Here is an 18,433-nt window from a genome sequence, read left to right as displayed (position 1 = left end):
ACTATTTAGAGGAGTTTTGATTGATTTTTCTTCTAATTGTTAATTAAGTGATCTGAATTCTTTTGGTCACAGTGTACATGAAATACTCTGATATAGGAAAAATCAATACTGATAGCTGTGGCTTAATGAGCCTGTTTTGGTGAAAATGTCACACACCTTTTCATTAAATGGTTCTTCCCTGTAAGTTATAGAGCCCTATTTAATGGTACTTTGCATGGCACAGCTGAAGGAGTATTGAGGAGAAGACTTTCCTCTTCTGGTGCCCTTTATCTTCAGATAAAAGCTGAAAGAAGGAACTTCAGCTGTTGCTCAGAAAGCTCTGGGATCTCAGAGCCAGAGCAAAGCTTTATTTCGGAGTTATCAGTAGAAAGCCTAACATCTCTGCAGGGAGGTTGTAGTCTCTGTGTTTTCAGAAGTTGGGAAGGAGACAGAATACCTTTTGAAGCACTTTGTGCCTGCATTTGTTTGGTAAACTAGACCTGTTTTACTACAATCTTTTTAAGCTTGGTAAAAATCTGAGATATAGTTGACTTGAAATAATACAGTGAGAGTTTATCCCATTGCCCTGTAAGGGACTAATTGTTATAACTCTTCTACTATAGTATTACGACAATTGATCTAGATGAGTTCAGACCATATAGAATCATAGAATGGTTTGGGTTGGAAGGGACCTTAAAGATCATCTAATTCCAACCCCCCTGCATGGGCAGGGACACCAATCATGGCGACATGGACATGCAGCAGATTTTCACAGACTTTCATGTTTCTTTTTTTTTTTTTCCACTATACATTCATGTAATTACAGTGTTGGAAATGTTCATTTTCTCAAGCAGCTGAACACTTATTTAAGTGTTGTTTCTAGAGATTTAGTCCAGTAGTGCTGATGTCTGTCATGGGGCAGCTAAAATGTATTCACTCTTGTGATCTGACTTGTGTGATTCTGAACCCAACAGTACAGTGGGAAATAGTATTTCATACAACTCTTTTGACTTTGTACGCCAGTTTGTAATCCACATTTCTTTTTTTCTTCTTTTCTTTTTCTTAATCTGCAGATTTACATGAATGCTGTATGGCATGGCTGGGCCATTCCTATGTTCTTATTTTTAGCAATTTTGAGGTTGTCCCTAAATTACCTCATAGCCAGGTATTTACTTAAATACTAGATTATTTCTTATAACACTTTGCTTGAAAGATGTTTCTTATTCTTGCACTGAGTTGTAAACTGTTACCTTTTCTAACGTTGTGAGTTAAGTTAACAAGGTAAAATTCAAACTCTAATATCCTTGATTTTGTTGCTCAGTTTCTATAATTTTTTACTATTCTAAGGTATTATCTTTATTTCCAGTGACTTGGGTTATCATAAATGATGCTGCATGTTCTCAGATAAATCCCTCAACACTTCAGAATTCTAAAATAAAAATATTCTACAGTATTCAGAGTAGTTGGAGAACATCACGTCAAACATTGAACCTTGCTGCTTTTCCCTGGAGAGAATTTTCAGCTAGGCCTGAAATGGCAATTTTGGCTTTTCAGTGGCCCTTGACATATCTTATTCAAAGGATCTGTTGGTTGTATATTTGGTCTTTGTTGAAAACTAAGACTTCATTTTTTAAAAAAAAGGAATCTTTTAAAAATGCTATTTTTGGCTGATGGTGTTTTCCCCTTTAAAAATGCTTAAAATGGTAGGGAGAACCTTCATGTGCGCATTATATTAAAATAATTTTCTGATTTTTTAATACTTACTGCCTGACACACTATCTGAATGATATCAGTAGCAAATAGGCTCCAGAATAAGTTGATATAATTTTGTTCATGTTGAAATAAAGAAAAAATACCTCTAATTATTTACTCTGTACACACAGTTCACTTTTGTAAAATCCACAAGCGGTGATTCTGTGTAGTATCTACCTAGCTAATATAATATATTTTAATGTATATACCCTTAAAGCTGTCTGTGTTTGGTCACTTGTGCTTATATTGTTTTGTGGGTTCTTTGATAATTTGGGGATTATTTTTTTAAGGTGTAAGTGCTTGTTGCAGAAAAATACTTTTTAACCTCTTACAAATAACCCATGTTGACAGCTGGAGAAGTACTTGCTCTCTTTAACTATTTCTGTAACTTTTAGGGGTTGGAGAATACAGTGGAGCATTGTGCCTGAAGTTTCTGAACCCATGGTAGGTCTTTAATATGTTTGACCTGAATGCCTACATTAAAAGTTGCACCTTCACAGCCTTCCTCTGTGTTTATGTAGGTGGCTGTGAAAGGAAGGAAGAGTGAGTGCAAACGCTGCAGCTGTTTTCTTTCTCTTTAAATTTAGAACTCTTCGTTAACAGAGCTAGGTTTTGGAGTTTCACAATTAAATATTCCAAACTTGAATAACATTTCTGGAATATATGTTAACATGCCAGCCTGGAACAAGGTGGATCCTGTGGGATCTTCAAAAGGCCTCGCATTCTGTTTTCTCTGTAACATTTTTGAAATATTTGCACACCCTGCTTTAAGCAGGAAGTATTATAAGTATTGATATAAGATGGAGTTCTTTGACTTTCAGACCTTTTACTAAGACTTAGTGAGGCTTTGCTTCCAGCATAATTTTGTTTTCCTTAAAAGGCCAAAAATGTATTTAAATAAAAAATGAAGTTATGGTTGTAAAACTTAAAAGACATTTCTGTGCTAGGCCAGAAGGAGATAAATGTAAGTGTATGGCCATAGACTGAAAGCCATTGTAACCATGCTCCTCCAAAGGCTTACTGTGTCTTTCACGGACTTATATTGCGATGTTTGCAGACACCATGGAGGAAGAGCGTTGATAACTAAAGATAACCAGCAATGAAAGACAGAAACAGTAAATCTTAAACAATGGGTGTCACAAGCTGACACCCATGTGGGCCGTTCTCCACAATGAGGGAACTTGGCAAATTTGAAGGCTGTTTGAAGTGAGAGGACTGTTGCCCAAAATGTTGAGGGGTTGTGTTGTCACAAGGAATTTTGTAAAATACTGGGTTTAGCTGAGTTGAAAATTAATGAATTGTCTCTTTCTTGCCCAAGGAACCCCCAAAAGAGGACCTGACAGTGTCTGAAAAATTTCAGCTTGTTCTAGATGTGGCTCAGAAGGCACAGGTACTGTGCTGCTCTTGGACCTCTCAGGCGGCTTCCTTAGAACAAGGAGGTTCATAGTCCAAGTTGTCAAAGTACTTTGTTATGCAGCATGTGAAAACAAACAGTTAACCAAGGGGTACTTTCCTTGGATAGGGATCTTCACTTACAAGTGATAGAGAACTCAGTAAGATGCTGGAGATTTTGGAATGGCATGATGCTTCAGAGAACTGGTTCAGGTTTTCAGTGATGGCTCTGAGTGAGGTCTGAAGTGGAACATTCGCAGCTTCTGGCAGTTTTTGCCTTGATATATGCAAATGAGCTTCTGATAATGTAGATCAGGTGGCAGATCTTAACCAGTGTACTTTAGTATGGATCCAAATACCAAATCTGCTGGTCACAGAAATGGTGTAAGAGACCCGAATCCTTCAACTGCCTGTCTAGCTGTTAATTCAACAGTTTGCACAAACCTCTGAAATAGTCTGTTATAAAAACCATCACCCTCCCAAACCCTGAAATCTACTGCTTTGTATGGGAGAGGGTGAGGGAAGGTTTTCCCCCAGCCCCTTCAGTTTGCTGAGCTACCCTGGCAGCTGAGTGACCACCCAGTTGAACTGCAGCCTTGTGCCATGTCTAACAATGTGTCACTGCTGAAGTACTTTGCCTTCCTCTTGCCAACTGTGAACGCTTACCTCCTTTGTCCTGCTGGTGCATGGGTTTATATGAACACCTTTGGAACTTTATTTGGAATATGAAGTTCACAGGTGCTGTGTCAGCAAGAATCAGTCAGAGAAGATGTCTGAGTAACACTCTTAGTCCTGAGCATGGGTCCTTTTGCGTTGACAGTTGGTGGAATTCTGTGGATTCTAGTAACTTGAAGGGTACATCATAAACACCGCGTGGTGGTGTTTCTAAAGAAGCCAATAGTCCAACATTTTATTAACTCAGTAACTAAGTCCTGAGACTTCAGTGCTCAAAATGCATGAAGAAACTTCCCATTTTGTTACCTACTGACAAAAGCTTTTAACTCTTATATTGACAGCCTAAGTTACAATATTTGGGGTGATGTAAACACTTTCCAGTTGTGACAGTGGGGTCAAATACCTTCTTCTAACAACCAATCATGAGTTACAGAATAAGGTGTTCAATGAGATTGAAATCATTGAGTATTGCTGTTCTGTTCTATATTTACTCAGTTGTCAAGTACATAAACAGCTAAAAATTAGTTAAAAATATAATTTCTGGAAATTGCTTATTATCACCAGAGTAAGGAAACTTAATTTTCTATTATGTGGACAAAAAACCCCACAAACTAATCAGGACGTGGTTTTAATTCTTTTACTTCTTATGCAGAACCTTTTTGGGAAGATGGCAGACATACTGGAAAAAATTAAAAAGTAAGTTATCTGGCCTGAGTCTCTCTTTCCCTCTTAAAACAAGATTTGACCAATGTATGGAACACTAGTAATAAAATTTTGTTGTTTTTTTTTCTATTTTCAGCTTGTTCATGTGGGTCCAGCCAGAAATAACACAGAAGCTTTACATTACTCTATGGGCAGCTTTTATTGCATCCTGCTTTTTGCCCTACAGGATTATTGGGCTCGGAATGGGTAAACATAATAAATAATTGATCTGTTACAGTCTAGACGTAATGTGTTAAAACTTAACATGGTCTTTAGAGGGATAACTTCGTAGTTTAAGAAAGAAAACTCTGCATTAATAATGTAGCTTTTAAAAAGTATTTTCATTGAGCTTGGCATCATTTGTCATGTGCATTTTGAAAATCTTCTCTGGATACCTAATAGAAAAAGACTGGATAATGCACTTGGTTCTTGAAGAGGTAAAGTTTATGATGAGCTGTTAGAGGCCTTCAGAGTGTCAGCTATGAGGTTTCCAGGAAGTCCAGTATTTTGGACTTTGCAGCCTTGCAAATTAAATGTGTGGGACCACGTAGAAGGCACAAAGATGACAGGTTTGGAAAAAAAAGAGTGTTCATGGGCTACTTGTAAAACTTGGAGGATAGACTGGACAACATGAACAGATTACTGTGGGTGAAGTTGCAGATACTTAAACTCTCAACTGAGAATTGGGAAAAGAGGGTTTTTGCTACAGTATGAGACTGTATTTTCTTAAAGATATGAAACCACATCCTGGGTTTCCCTTTTTTGTTTTTTTAAATTTCATTAAAGTAATGATATGATCAAATGAGTATTACTTTTAGTGGCACTGAACACTGACCTGTGTTAGCTTGAACTTAAGTGTAGGTTTGCTTGATGTGGCAATTGAATTAGATGTGTGAGGAATTTTATTTTTTTTTACCCTAATTTTTAGAAAGAGATCTGAATTGCATTCAGTAGAGATTTGAGAGAGATAATCTGGCAGAATGCAAGGCAATATTTTGTATACGATAAAAGGACCTAGTGTACTGGAAGACAGAGTTTATTGTAGTACATGAGAGCCCTCTGTTGCCATTTAAATTCTTGCAAGGAGCTGTGGAGTTGAATGCTCTGGCATGTTTTCTGGTTTTAAAGTATATGTTTTTAGAATGCTTCTGTTTAATAAGGAATGTATGTTTGAATAATTTTAATGTTCTTCTGCATAATAAGAAGCTACATGGTGGTTTAAAAGAGCTGGGGATGAAGAGGGAAGAATCTGGACAGGGGAGGAAAAGGAAGAATTTCCTGCCTTTGGAAGAAGAATCAAAATATTAAAACCAATAGAATGGTTTAGCACTATGACTGAAGATACAGAATTTGGTTTCATTCATGAACTTGTTAAAACATGATCAAGATGTTTTTAATGCTCTTTCAACATGCATACTAAAGTGACCTTTTTTCAGGACTCTATGCTGGAATCAAGTTTTTCCTTATTGACTTTATCTTCAAACGATGCCCCAGACTAAGAGCTAAGTATGATACTCCTTATATCATCTGGACAAGTCTCCCAACAGATCCTCAGCTTAAAGAAAGGTCTAATGCTACAGTGTCAAGACGGGTAAGGCTAATAAATCTTTGGTCCCTCTGTTCCCAACATCTGAAAATCAGATCCCTTTCTCCCTTCCCTTTTCCCCCAGTGACTAGAGCACATTAAAGGGAAGGTTAATTAAATCCTCACAGTCAATGTTAGTTGTTCTTTTTTTAAATTATTTCAAGATCCACAGATTTTTTTATATGGATTCTGTTTCTTTTAGAAAAGGAAGCTTTATCAAAATGTATATATAAACATATATATAGTTTGGAAATGGTATGAAGCTAAATGTACAAAAATAACAGCATCCATATTCATACAAATTTTGCAACATACATTCTGTGAGATTTTCTTGTTAAAATTTAGTCTTTTTTGCATTCCCTTTCTCTGTTCTTAGACATTCCTTTTTAGTGGAAATTCAGCTACTTGTGTAGATTGAAGAACAGCTAGATAAAAATAAAAAGGCTTGAGTATAATACACAGCTTACTGATGGGATAAGCTTTAACAGAGGTAATAAAGTAGTTTTCAGATTAAGGCATTATGTCTTATGGTTATATGTATGAGATGAGCTTTTAGCATAGTGGTGACAAATGACTTTTTACGGTATCTAATTGCATTCATGGAGTATCTGAGTACTGTCATGAGCTCCCTCACTAAAATGTGCAGCCTAGGTACACAACTGGGGAAAAACACATGAACCCTGGGTTGTTAACCTCTGCTGAAGAATAAGAAATATGAGGTTCTGGGGGTGATGGAGCAGTTGGTGGTAAACTGTGGCATAATCTTTCAGAAGGAAGTAGGAGAGAAATACAATCTATGACAGAAAGTTAATCTTCTGCTCTTACTTTCCAAGCGATGAGAGAGGTGGAGATGAGCAGTAGCCTGTATTTCCCTTGCTTACAAAAGATGAGCTTCAAAGTTTCTGTGTCACTCAAGCTTCCAAGTTGTCATTCACATACTGTGGTGGTTTTGGCAGCTTCTTGTTGGGTCTCTCTAATCTGCCTTAGAGATGGAAAGGCTCTGAGTTGCTGAACCTGAACCCATAAACTTAGGGGATAATTCTCCTGTCTGGCTTTTCCTTATGGCTTAAGTTTTGACAAGTAGACCAGGGTTTTAATACTGCTGTGTCTGACTTGATGGGCTTGGCCATGTGCCTGAAAGGGTGTGCAGGACTGCATTATCTGCTTCTGAATGTCTTTGAAAACATTACTTGGTTTCAGTAATTTTAGGCAAACTTCCTTACCCCTGGAGAGATTTGTGGGAATTGCATAGTATAAAACAAGATTTTTGTACAAACAGGTAAAAAGCAAATAGGTTTTTTTCATAGAAAAGGCGGAGTCCAAAAGCATGTAGTGCCAGCACATGTGGATTTGCTTTGGCTTCTTGTCATTAAACAGCATGCAAGACGTGATAAACCTAGACACAATGCAGTATTCATTGCCTCTACCACCACTCTGACTCTGTGTCCCTATAGAACAATCCTGACAACAGTACCTGATGCGTAAAGGTTGTATGTCAAAGACTGATGACAGATGACATGAAAAGGAATATCTCTAGGTATTCCTCCCTCCAGGTTATTGGTGATGTTTTTAGAGAGTCAAGACTCTTCCAGCATTACAAATCCAGTTACTTCCAGTTAGATTGAGGACTTATCAACATTGGATGCAATGCTTTCTATTAGTAGTTGACCACAGGTTTTCTCAAGCCTAGGTGGTTAAGGATAAATGAGCTGCTGCTTCTAAGGGTAGAGGAAATATTTGCCTGTTTTAGGTAGGATGAGAAGTAAGGGTAGAACTTTCTCACATCTTAAGCCAATGGATGGGATGCTGTACTGGAGTTTTAAACACATTTTAAAAATCTCTTTATATAACTGGTAGGAAGAAACAGTCTAGCAGAGAGCAGGAGTAATCCTCATTCCAGAGTAAAAAGCATTAGACCTTTTACGCTGACCTTTTTATGCTATGGAAGTTCACCTGGTTACATGCCTATGGATCGAAATAACTTGTCCAAGAAAACATTCCAGAATTATTCTGATCTTTACTTGCACAGAAATTGTTGGAGAAGCCATCATTTTCCTCGGTTCCAGGGGCTCAATCATTACTAAGGGCACAGAAGAGGGGCAGTAAATGAAGCGAGAGTACAATTATCATCAACCATTTGTTTTCTCTGTCAACCTTCTTTCTTTTTTTCCCCCGAGGCATCATTGTATTACAGTTACCCTAAAAGCTGGATGGTAAATACCCTCTGTTATGCTTGTTTTGTTAGTCTGGTTTCTAGTCAGTGATTGCAGTGTGCATTTTTTTCATTTGCTTTGGGTTTCTTTTGTAAGTGCTAAATCCTGCAAAGTGTCAAGTGCTGCCAACTTATGTGCAAAAAAAACCCAGCAGAGGCTGCTTGGCCTCCAACAGCATTGGGCCTTTACAGAAGAAGGGCTTAGTCCTGAGCTTGTATGTTGTCAGTTTGCCAGTTGTTTAACTGCATGTGTACAGTAGGAGTATGAAGGGAGCTGTTAATGCTTTGATGAGAAAAACCAGCCTTTGGGATCATGTGGTGCCTCACCAAGATGAAAAAGCAAATGCAGTCAAGCTTTCCAAAAGAAACTGCCTGCCATCCTTCCAGAAGCAAAGCTTGTTTGCTAGGCCAGTCTCCAGTGGTTCAGAAGCTCTATTTAGAAGTACGTTTTACTCAAGTACTTTGGTTTTGAGAGCTCCGTGCTACCTTTTATGGTAGCATATCCCCTCCTAAGGATGCTGACAGCCATTCTGATTTTATTTCACATGTCAACACTCTCAAAATTCAGTGTATTTTCAAAGCAAAAGAAAGATCAATGGAACTAATGCAGCCTGAATAAATTGGTGTGCTCTAACCACTGATAACTCTTCTTTTTTAAATTGCATTCATTCTATGTAGTCCCTTGGTTTGTGAGCAAGATCTTGCAGCTTCACTCAGTTCATGTTTTATTCTATATATTATACTGTTAAATAGACTTCACTTTTTTTCTTTTGTCACTGTCACATTTGTGTTGTTTGTTTCTTTTCCTGCTAGCTGTCAGGGCATGAAAAGGTATGGATCGTAGCGTGGAAAACTTCCTTTCAATTTCAACATATGTGTTCCTAATGAGCTGATGCAGTTTTGTTTGGCTTTTTCTCTGTTTGCTCTTTTTCCTCCCTAAATTTATTTTCTGCAATAATGCTTTGTGCTTGCTCTGTCTCTTGAAGACAAAGCAAATATTAATAATGTATTAACTGTGTTACTAGTCCCACCAGTATAATAATTGGAGTTGTGTGCAGTGACTTAGCTGTATCTAATCAGATATACCCTTTACTGTAGAAAAATGGTATTTTGAGATAGCTGCATCCAGCAACATGTGCTTTCACCCCTGCAAAGGGCAGCACTTTGGAAGGTGGTCTTAAGATAGCATGTTAGGACTTTGTGCTATATCAATAGTGTACTGCAATAGTTCAAAGTTAACTCTACTGAAGTAGTTAATAAAAATTGTTGCATATGCATTGCATATTCTATGAAGAATAGTTAGCCAAGGTATTTTTAAGAGTGTGGCTTAAATGTTGCTGTTCAAATTTTGGAATCGTGTTTATTTTTCTGCAGCTTCAAACAGCAGCATCCAGAAGCTATGTGGGCTCAAGCGCCTCAACTGGAATAAGCAAAGATGAAGATACCAGTCGTTTTCATACCACCAAGAGGGGGAATTTCCATGAAGTTTTTAACCTGTCAGAAAATGAGCGTCCTTTGGCAGGTATCGTGCAACAGGAAGTCTACGTTAGCAGAGTATTTTTTCAAAAGCCATGGATAGTTTAAAGTTTAATTCCTTTTCTGTGCAACGTGTTGGTATTAGCTTTTGATTAAAAAGACTTGCTTTAGATTAGGATGAAAGGAGAGGGTCTCTCTCATTCCACATCTTTACAGTTCTTTGAAAGAGTGCACAGCCTGGTGTGCTTTTTGTGGTAATGCAAATGCAGTAGTCAAGTTAAAAGCAATAATTGTGTGGGTGGTTTTTGTTTTGTTTTTAAACCAGTGTTAAAACAGATGTAATGATGTCTAAGAACACCTTATCTAGGCTTTTCTTTGTAAACACTTCTAGTTTTAGGTATCTAAAGTTTAATTTTCAGAGTTTTCTACTGTGTTATAAGGAAACTGTTGGGTGTAATGCATGTCTCTTCAAGTAATGTTTCTCGTTATGACTTCTTTCAGTGTGTGAAAATGGCTGGCGCTGTTGCTTGATTAACAGAGATAGGAAGATGCCTACAGACTACATCAGGAATGGAGTTCTTTATGTCACAGAAAAGTGAGTCATTGCACTCCACATATTTCTTAGGAGGAAAATGAAACAGACATTAAAAAAATTGAATCTAAGGGTAATCCTTTAGCAAGGTTTTGAAACAAAAATGCTTTTTCATGGTGCTTTAAAACATCAAGAAAACACCACAGGAGAGGGAGAGCTGAATCTGGGCTGTGATTAACAATTAACAAACATGCTTTTGCTTTGGAAAGGCTTGCGTAGGAATTGAGAGTAGCTCTATACAGTCAGTTGTTAGTAGCTGCTGTTCTTGATGTGGATAACATACTAAATGTGTGTATACAATATATATACACACACTCCAAAAACAAACTTAAAAGCTAAGTGTATTTGCAGAGTTGTGATCAATGGTTATGTGACAAGGACTCTTAGTTTCTCCTTTTAAAGCAAATTGAATGTATAGCTTCCTTGGAACAGTGTGCAACAAATGAAATGGAACTTCATGTCTTGGTGTCAAAAGTAGCACTTGATTTTAATTTTTTAAAATCCTTACTTACCCCTCAGCCTTCCAGAGCTGAATAACTTTGGTCAGTACTGTTTGGGACTTGCACTGAAATTCCTTTGCAGTCGAATGAATGGAAGTAAAGCTCATCTGTATGCAGCATCACCTAGTGATGGAGACTGCTCTCTGGTGTTTGAAACTCTGAGCTTTTGTCTGCATCACAATAACATGAAACTAATGCACTGTTTTCCATTAATCTTCTTTTAGGATGGTAAAAGATTTGTAAGCCTTGTGAGTTTTGGTGTTTCAACTGTGTAAGGATATGCAAGCTTCCTGTGTCTTTAAAATGCTTGTCAGGTTCAACCATTCAGTGCAGTAATATAAATAAAAGATTTTTTATGTGTGTGCATGCCATTGTGTTCTGGGCTTTCAGACACATTAACCAGTTGCTAGAATTTGAATTTTCCCCTAAATTAGAAGCCATAACTGAGTTGTGCATTGTGTGCTTCTTTTTTTTGAAACTGATTTTAACCTGTGAGATTTCAAAATTCAGAAGTATCAGGAGGAACACTGAGAGCTTTGTTTGAGTTTACTGTATCAAAATGCACATTTTCTTTCCATGTCTACAGCTACTTGTGCTTTGAAAGCTCCAAATCCGGCTCATCTAAAAGAAATAAAGTCATAAAGCTAACAGATATAACAGATATTCAGAAGGTATGTCTTGTTTTTTTGCAAATAGGAAAGAAAGCTGGTTTTCTGTTCAGCTAGTCGTATTTTGCTTTTCTGCTTATGTTATTTTGAAAAAGCATGCCATTGATTATTTTTTATAAGTAAAATATAATTATTTGATCAATAATATTTCCCAGAACTGCTTGTTTAGCTATTTGGACACAGCACAAGAAAGCTCAATATGACTATAAAAACAAGGTAGTTTACTAAACCCCTACGTTTCTTAATTATTTTAAAATTAGAGTTGTGTTGTTCCTTAACTCCTATGTTGAGTAGAACTGTGCAGGCTTTAAGAAGATTTATTGTTAGCAGGAATTGTGTAATACTAGCTTCAGTTTGGGTTTTGATATCGTTAGGTGCACTATCTTAAAAGTAGGTGGAAGGGGGATTACTGTCAGAGGCGAAAAGCAAATCATTAGCATAGTCAGAGTGGATCAGGCTGGAGTTTCATCTAATTGGGATCCCATCACTAACAGAGGCAAGAAGTGGCTGTTTGGAAGTATGGTGAGTACAAGTGATCCACCCTCTGGTTAAGTTTTATCAGCCTGCAGTCACCAGTGGCTTTATTGATGCCTTGCATCACAATCAAGGCATTTAATGTCACTGAACTTGCCCTACCCTAAAGTGCAGACACCTGCTTCCTGCTGCATCATGTAGCCCTAAGTGCCACCGAGTAAATCACGCTCTGCAAAGATGTACCTCAGCCCCTTGTCTACTGTTTAAGTACCTGCAGATTTTCAAATTAGTTCCTTCTGTTTCTCTCACATGTCTATAAAGTAGACAAGGTATGCTCAACTAGAACATTCCTGTTGGGATTAATAATTCAGGTTGATGGATTTTAAACATCATACTTGGAAGTAATGCTGGCTCATTGCTTAGTAGGTCTTCACTGCCATAAAGTTCCTCTTGCGTTTGTGTAGAGTTTTTTTATGAAGATGAGAGAGGCATCATTCAGCCAATATAAAAAGTGTACTGTGCCAGGTTTTATTTGGGGGTGGGAAGCACAGGCCAGACTTGGGGTCTCTTTCCCCTTGGGGATATTCCCCTGTTCAGCCAGATGTATTTGTTCTTAGCATCAGACTTTCTTTTTTTAAAAAAGAACAATGAATACATACCCTGTTTGTCTGTTTAATTTCGAAGAAGCAGCATTTTCTATTCTGCTTGCTCCTCCTTTAAACAGTGGATGCACATTACTTCTAGGGAAACCTCTAGCCAACAACTAAAAGCACACTCTTATATACATGTATCCACATTGGGTCGGGGTGTGCAACCTGCCTGCACCATTCAGCTGCCAGTGTGGCTCCTGGCATCGTGGCTGGGCCAGCTTCCCCACACCATGAAGTACTGAGGTGCTAGGTTTGGGGCTGCTTTTGTTGAATGGGCGGAAAAGGAGAGGTAGGCTCATGGTGTATGAGTGACACCACACTGATTGACTCCAGGGTTGGAGAACAGCATTTGGCCTCTTCTTACTTGTAATTGAGGTCTGTTAGGTTAGTTGTGGCTGGGAGGATACACCAGTGATGAGCTGTGTAGCCTTCTCAGCACCTTTTGCTATTTTTCAGTACATAAGATATCTTTGTTGTGTGTTTTTTTGTTGTTGTTGTTGTTTCTTTTTAGTATAAAGTGCTCTCTGTTCTCCCGGGATCAGGGATGGGTATTGCTGTATCAACACCTTCTACACAAAAAGTAAGTAGCTGGCTGTAGCAGTGCTGTGTTTGGCTTCATGTCCTTTTTGTCTTCCTTCTCTGGCTAGCACCAGCATAAAGACTTTTTTCCATCCTTACGCCAGTGTTTGGCTTGATGTTTGTTTTTTTTTTTAATTCACTTGTCTGTTATTCAGTATATTTGGCTTCAGAATTTAAACGATTTAAACATGTAGCTTGTTCTACTGCATCTGTGCTATTTTGCTGTAATACTTCACAAAGATTTGCTCCATCCTTTTGGCTCCATTGACCACTTCCTCAGAATCCATCATGAGGAGCATGGGGTCTGCTCTGCTGTGCAGTCTGGAATGAAAAGCTGATGGCTTGAGAGTATCTGTGGGTGTGGAGGCTTTGGGGTGGAAGGGCTTGACCCTCAGATGCAGTTTTCCTGTTTCATTCTTAAGCTTCTCTAAGCCTCATTGGGTGACTGAAACTTTTCTTAACATATTTTAACCTTATTTTAAACTAATCAGCTATAAATAACTTTTCTCCAAGTCATGCAACTGTTGTACCAAGTATTCTGCTTGTTGTTTGATATTGGGAGATACTTCTTAATTACAAGGTTGAAAATGTTAATCTACCTTAATAAATATTCTGTGAGCTGAAACGAAGAGGCACTGGTAAAGGTTTTTGGAAATCTTTAATGGAAGCAGAGGTCAATCAGGAAAACAACATGCACTGGGTGGGTGGAGAGGAAAGAGAGTTGTAGTATTCTCCATTGCTAATACTCTGCAGATGTAGTTTATGCTATGGTTTGTTTTAAGAAAAAGATGGAGAAGTGAAAAAAAAACTTAGAAACTCTGCCATATATCGAAGGATTTAGTAAAGAAAAGGATTTTTAATTCTTATTAATGCACTTTGAGTACAGCTCATCTCCTGTTCCTATTGATTTGGCCAAAACTATACCTAGAGGCAGATTCTTCTTTTCTGGACTGACATGATCTTTTTTTTCTGTTGTTTAGCCTTTGGTGTTTGGTGCCATGGTACACAGAGATGAAGCTTTTGAGACAATATTCAACCAATATGTGAAAATAACCTCTGCATCATCAAGCAGTGAGAGCTAGTATCTTACCTTAGAAGATCTAAAGGAAACTTTCTTATTTTACGACTTGGTAGTGAAAAAAATGAACATCCCCATCTATTTTGCAATAATTTTTCTTGTCTGGTGGTTTATATTCTCTGTTACATAAATCAAGTGTATTTTATATATGCCTTCATGTTTGTTTTTAAGGTTTTTGTAAAAAAACAAAACAAAATTAAACAAAACAGTGAAAGTGCTATCATCACTATTAGCCTTGCACATTAAGCACTTTTAATGTTTATTTAATGACATTAAAAGCTGGGAAGGTACTTTGAGAACTGACTAAATAACAAAGTGAAACAGATTGATCCCTTTAACTCCACTGATTCACTAGGGATACATTTGTCCCTTTATCTTAGTTGTTTTTCCCTGAGATGTGAGAGTGATGACTTTAGGAGCCTGAAGTCTCAGAGGTTTTTCTTGGGTTCTTTATTAAAACTGATTGTGACACCAAGGAAGTATTATCATCTTAGTATTTCCATATTTATAACTGCACTTAAAATAACTCCTCCTCACTAATTCTTGCATTGCGAAAGGATATTTTACCAGTTTGTTTAGGTTCACTTTTTCCTGCATAGAAGTTTAAATTGCTTGTACAATGAATTGGAGGGGAGACAGTTTGTGACTATATCTTCCTTTCCTAATGAACCAAAGTAAGAGGAAGGAAGGCAGGCAGATACTTTTTATAAAAGAGGGCACCAAAATGTTTTTCCTAAAATGTTAGGCATCGTATATTTGTATTTCTCTAGATACTTGTCACAGAAGGGCTCTACTATTGTACATGTTGTATGTACAAGGTGTTTGTATCTTAATGCATTAAAGACTTGCAGGCTTTTTGTGTTGGGGGCAGTGGGAATAATGAAACTAAACTGAGACATGACTTTTTTTTTTCTAATTTGGCTTTTCTCTTGAGTTGCCTTGTAATAAAATAACACTATAATATAGCAGCTGAAAGCACTAGTTCCTCTTCAAACATACTTTGAGGGGCATTGGCAAGTCTTTCCCATTGCAAAATTAAGTTTTAGTAACAATTAAACTCAACTGCCATGTAGAACAGGAAGGCTGTGCTCCTTCTCTAAACTCTCTCAGGCCTTTTTAGCAGCAAAGCACATATTGACCTTTGTCTTTAATATTAGAAAGCTTTTGTACTCTATATAATAGCACCCATCTGAGAGGTTTAGAATTTTATTTGCATTTTCATGAAAGCACAGTAGGAGTTACACCAAGCCTTCCAGTGTGTCTTTTGCTTTGCTATGTCTTTTGAGTTGAGTAGTATGTATGTCTCCAGACATTAAATGTATGTCCCCAAAAAAAGCAATGGAGATGCAAATTCTTATGTAAAAATGGACATAATTTAATAGATTTTCGCTCTTTTTTTTTTTTTTAACAGAAATTTTCTTACTTTATAGGGAAAGGGGTAAAATGAAAAAGGGAGAAGGGAGACAACACTGAGGAGTGTCTAACTCTTAGCACAGTTTAAATTAAAGTCTGTCAATAAATGCAGCAGTAATAAAGAAAGTGGCAGTCAAACTGTACAATCCTTATTTCAGTCAGGCCATGAAGAGGCATGATACAAAGAACTTAATATGAACTTGATATGAAGAAATACTGTTGAATACTGTGATTTTGTTGGGTATTGTTAAAGGAGACACTGATGGGGTAAAACTCTGTGCCCTGGGTGGAAATGTGAACAAGGGAGAATCCAGCTTACTGGCTAAAATACTAGTTTTGTGTTCTCCCTTTAGAGTAGCACTTCAAAGTGTCTTTACATGACATCAAAGAGGAGTGCATTTCTAACATCTGCATAGGTATGGTGTTGCTCAGGGCCTGAAAACTTAAAATATAAGTGAGGCTGCTGGCAAATCCATTTTGCCACCATGTAATACAGACTTGACAGTTTGTGATTTCTTCACTTAACACATTCAGGTGTTATGTTTAATTAAAAATCCGTGATCTGCAATTTTTCTCATCAAACCTACTTTAAAATCAATCAATCTCTTTTTGTAATTGCTGTGTACTATCATTTGACTTTCCTTTCTAGAAGCTTCCTTGAATAGTAAGTGCAACAAACAAATAGGCATTAAAATCGCTTAATGTTATATAAATCTTAATTATTCATTCATTTTGTCTTAAGAAAAAATCCCTTGGGTGTGTTTAAGGTTATCCTTTTTTTTTTTTTTAAGAAACAGAAAACTATTTTTTACAGAGAGCATGCTCTTTTTCTTATTTTTGTATCATTTTTCAAGTGTAATTTATACCTTCACTCTGATCATAACAGCAGTTTCAGTAGGAAATCAGTTGACTTGCACTTAATACCTCCTCCTGTTCCCACCCTTCACTGATTGACCCTCACTCTTTAGGGTTGTCCTAGATTCTGGTTCCTGGAGGAGCTATAGGTCCTGTGCTGATGGCACCAGAACAATGAACCATACCTAGGCTTCACAGAGGGAGAAAAGAAACCATTATCCTTTTCTCAGACTGAAATGCCTCATGTGTACAATATGCCCTTAATATTTTTTTTCTGGATAAAGAGATTAGAAACTTCTTACAAAATCTAATGTGTTCATGTTTGAAATTAATCCGCACCTTAACAGCGTGAACTTAAAAAGTTAGCGATCCTTAAAGCAGTAAATACTAGTGCAAACTGCAATGCAATGTTGTTTCATTCTAATATATATAAAACAGACTGGATCTTTTTTAAAAAATAGAGTTGTAATATAACTGTCAAACATCTATGTACATATTTTGCAAAGTTCACTTTACATGGGGTTTCCCAGGCTCCTGCTACAGAACTGCTCCTGCGGCGTGCGTGACTTCAGAGACACTAGAAGATAACCTCTGTGTTTACTCATCCTTTTCCTCCTGCTGCACCCTCCCAGTTTTGGAGGGCAGGAGGGGATGGACAGTGAGCAAATATATACTTGACTTGTATAATTACACTGAAGCTCTCACCTTAGATTCCAATCTTCCTACACAGGTGTGCGGCATAGCTGCTGTACTTCAGTAACAGGCTGGGTCGTACCATTTGATGTAAAGTGCTACTTTCTGATAGCAGAAAGTGATGTTCTTGACATTCTGTCTGTTTGCTGTTTATATTTGCAATTCTGTTGATGTCTGTGGTTCATTGTTGGATCTTTCACACATAATTGGACTTAACTTCTTTAGAAGTGCACTGGTTAGTTTGAGTCCCTTTAAAAGAGATTAAAAAAAAAGGGAGATGAGAACTGACTGCTTTAATTCTTTATCAGTGACCACTTAAATAGAAAAGGCAAAAAAAGCTGAAATATGAAATCATGCCTTTCCATGCACTGTAGCTTTTGTGAGGCAAGATGGAATGAAACAAGCTATTGATGAGTAGCAACACAGGATGCCAGCAGCAAAAGCCTACTCTTGTTCCTGCAGACAAAGAGAAAAGAGATTTTACCCAATCATGAAGAGATGAAAGGATGTTTGTTGTTTTTTTTTTTTTGGCTACTTAAACTTGTATTAAAAACACTGGTAGTTTTTATTGAATTCTGTACATTTTGGCAGATGTTTAATTTCTACTAATCATTGAAACATAATGGATGTTAAAATTTTTATGTCTGAAGTTTGAGTCTATATTTTGAAGTTGTAAATAATTCATTATCAGTGTAACTTTTGTTTGACAAAAGACTTATACTGTATGAAGAATTGAAATAATGAAATGATTTGCTCTGTACATTTTTTAAGAAAATCTTGTTTGTTTAAAAAGTCTTGTATAAATTATAATTTTTATTTAAATAAACCTAAAAACGCTTTGTGCTAACACTTTTTACAAACAAGGCTGTTCATAGGAGTACAAACTCACATCTGCCAGAGCTCTTCTATGAAGCACACAGCTGCAGACTGCTACAGGTGGGAACTGGAGGTGAGAATAAAGCCCTTTTCCACCCCAGAAGTGTGCAGGAGGCATGCTCAGCAGAAGCATTTCACCTCCAGATATGGCTGTTCTTTTGCAGCATCTCTGGTCACTTCAGCTCCTCAGTCATGCTGACATGTGCCTAATGGCTGAGCCTTTGGCTTCTGTAGTTCTGTGTAACTTGTAGCCCTGCTGGGGATACATGGCAGGGCCATGGT

The 18,433-nt window shown here is 37.3% G+C and overlaps 1 protein-coding gene across 4 annotated transcripts in view; it reads left to right on the top strand.

Moving 5' to 3' along the window:
- The window catches only part of GRAMD4 (GRAM domain containing 4), a 75,570-nt gene extending 57,448 nt beyond the window's left edge, over positions 1–18,122 (top strand). Inside the window, exons 9-21 of one of the 4 annotated variants that reach the window (XM_051641955.1) lie at positions 1,053–1,144; positions 2,127–2,175; positions 3,050–3,121; positions 4,451–4,494; positions 4,598–4,707; positions 5,937–6,091; positions 8,263–8,298; positions 9,111–9,128; positions 9,672–9,819; positions 10,275–10,368; positions 11,452–11,536; positions 13,169–13,237; positions 14,217–18,122. In XM_051641955.1, coding sequence (XP_051497915.1) covers positions 1,053–1,144; positions 2,127–2,175; positions 3,050–3,121; positions 4,451–4,494; positions 4,598–4,707; positions 5,937–6,091; positions 8,263–8,298; positions 9,111–9,128; positions 9,672–9,819; positions 10,275–10,368; positions 11,452–11,536; positions 13,169–13,237; positions 14,217–14,318 — 1,074 coding nt within the window. In that variant the 3' untranslated portion in view covers positions 14,319–18,122. The remainder of the gene's footprint in view (positions 1–1,052; positions 1,145–2,126; positions 2,176–3,049; positions 3,122–4,450; positions 4,495–4,597; positions 4,708–5,936; positions 6,092–8,262; positions 8,299–9,110; positions 9,129–9,671; positions 9,820–10,274; positions 10,369–11,451; positions 11,537–13,168; positions 13,238–14,216) is intronic. The other 3 variants (XM_051641974.1, XM_051641964.1, XM_051641984.1) reach the window with 3 other exon arrangements.
- The last annotated feature ends 311 nt before the right edge of the window (positions 18,123–18,433 follow it).

This window comes from Apus apus, chromosome 1 (genome assembly GCF_020740795.1).
Source record: "Apus apus isolate bApuApu2 chromosome 1, bApuApu2.pri.cur, whole genome shotgun sequence".
Taxonomy (NCBI): domain Eukaryota; kingdom Metazoa; phylum Chordata; class Aves; order Apodiformes; family Apodidae; genus Apus; species Apus apus.
This window is presented reverse-complemented; position numbering and strand designations above follow the sequence as displayed.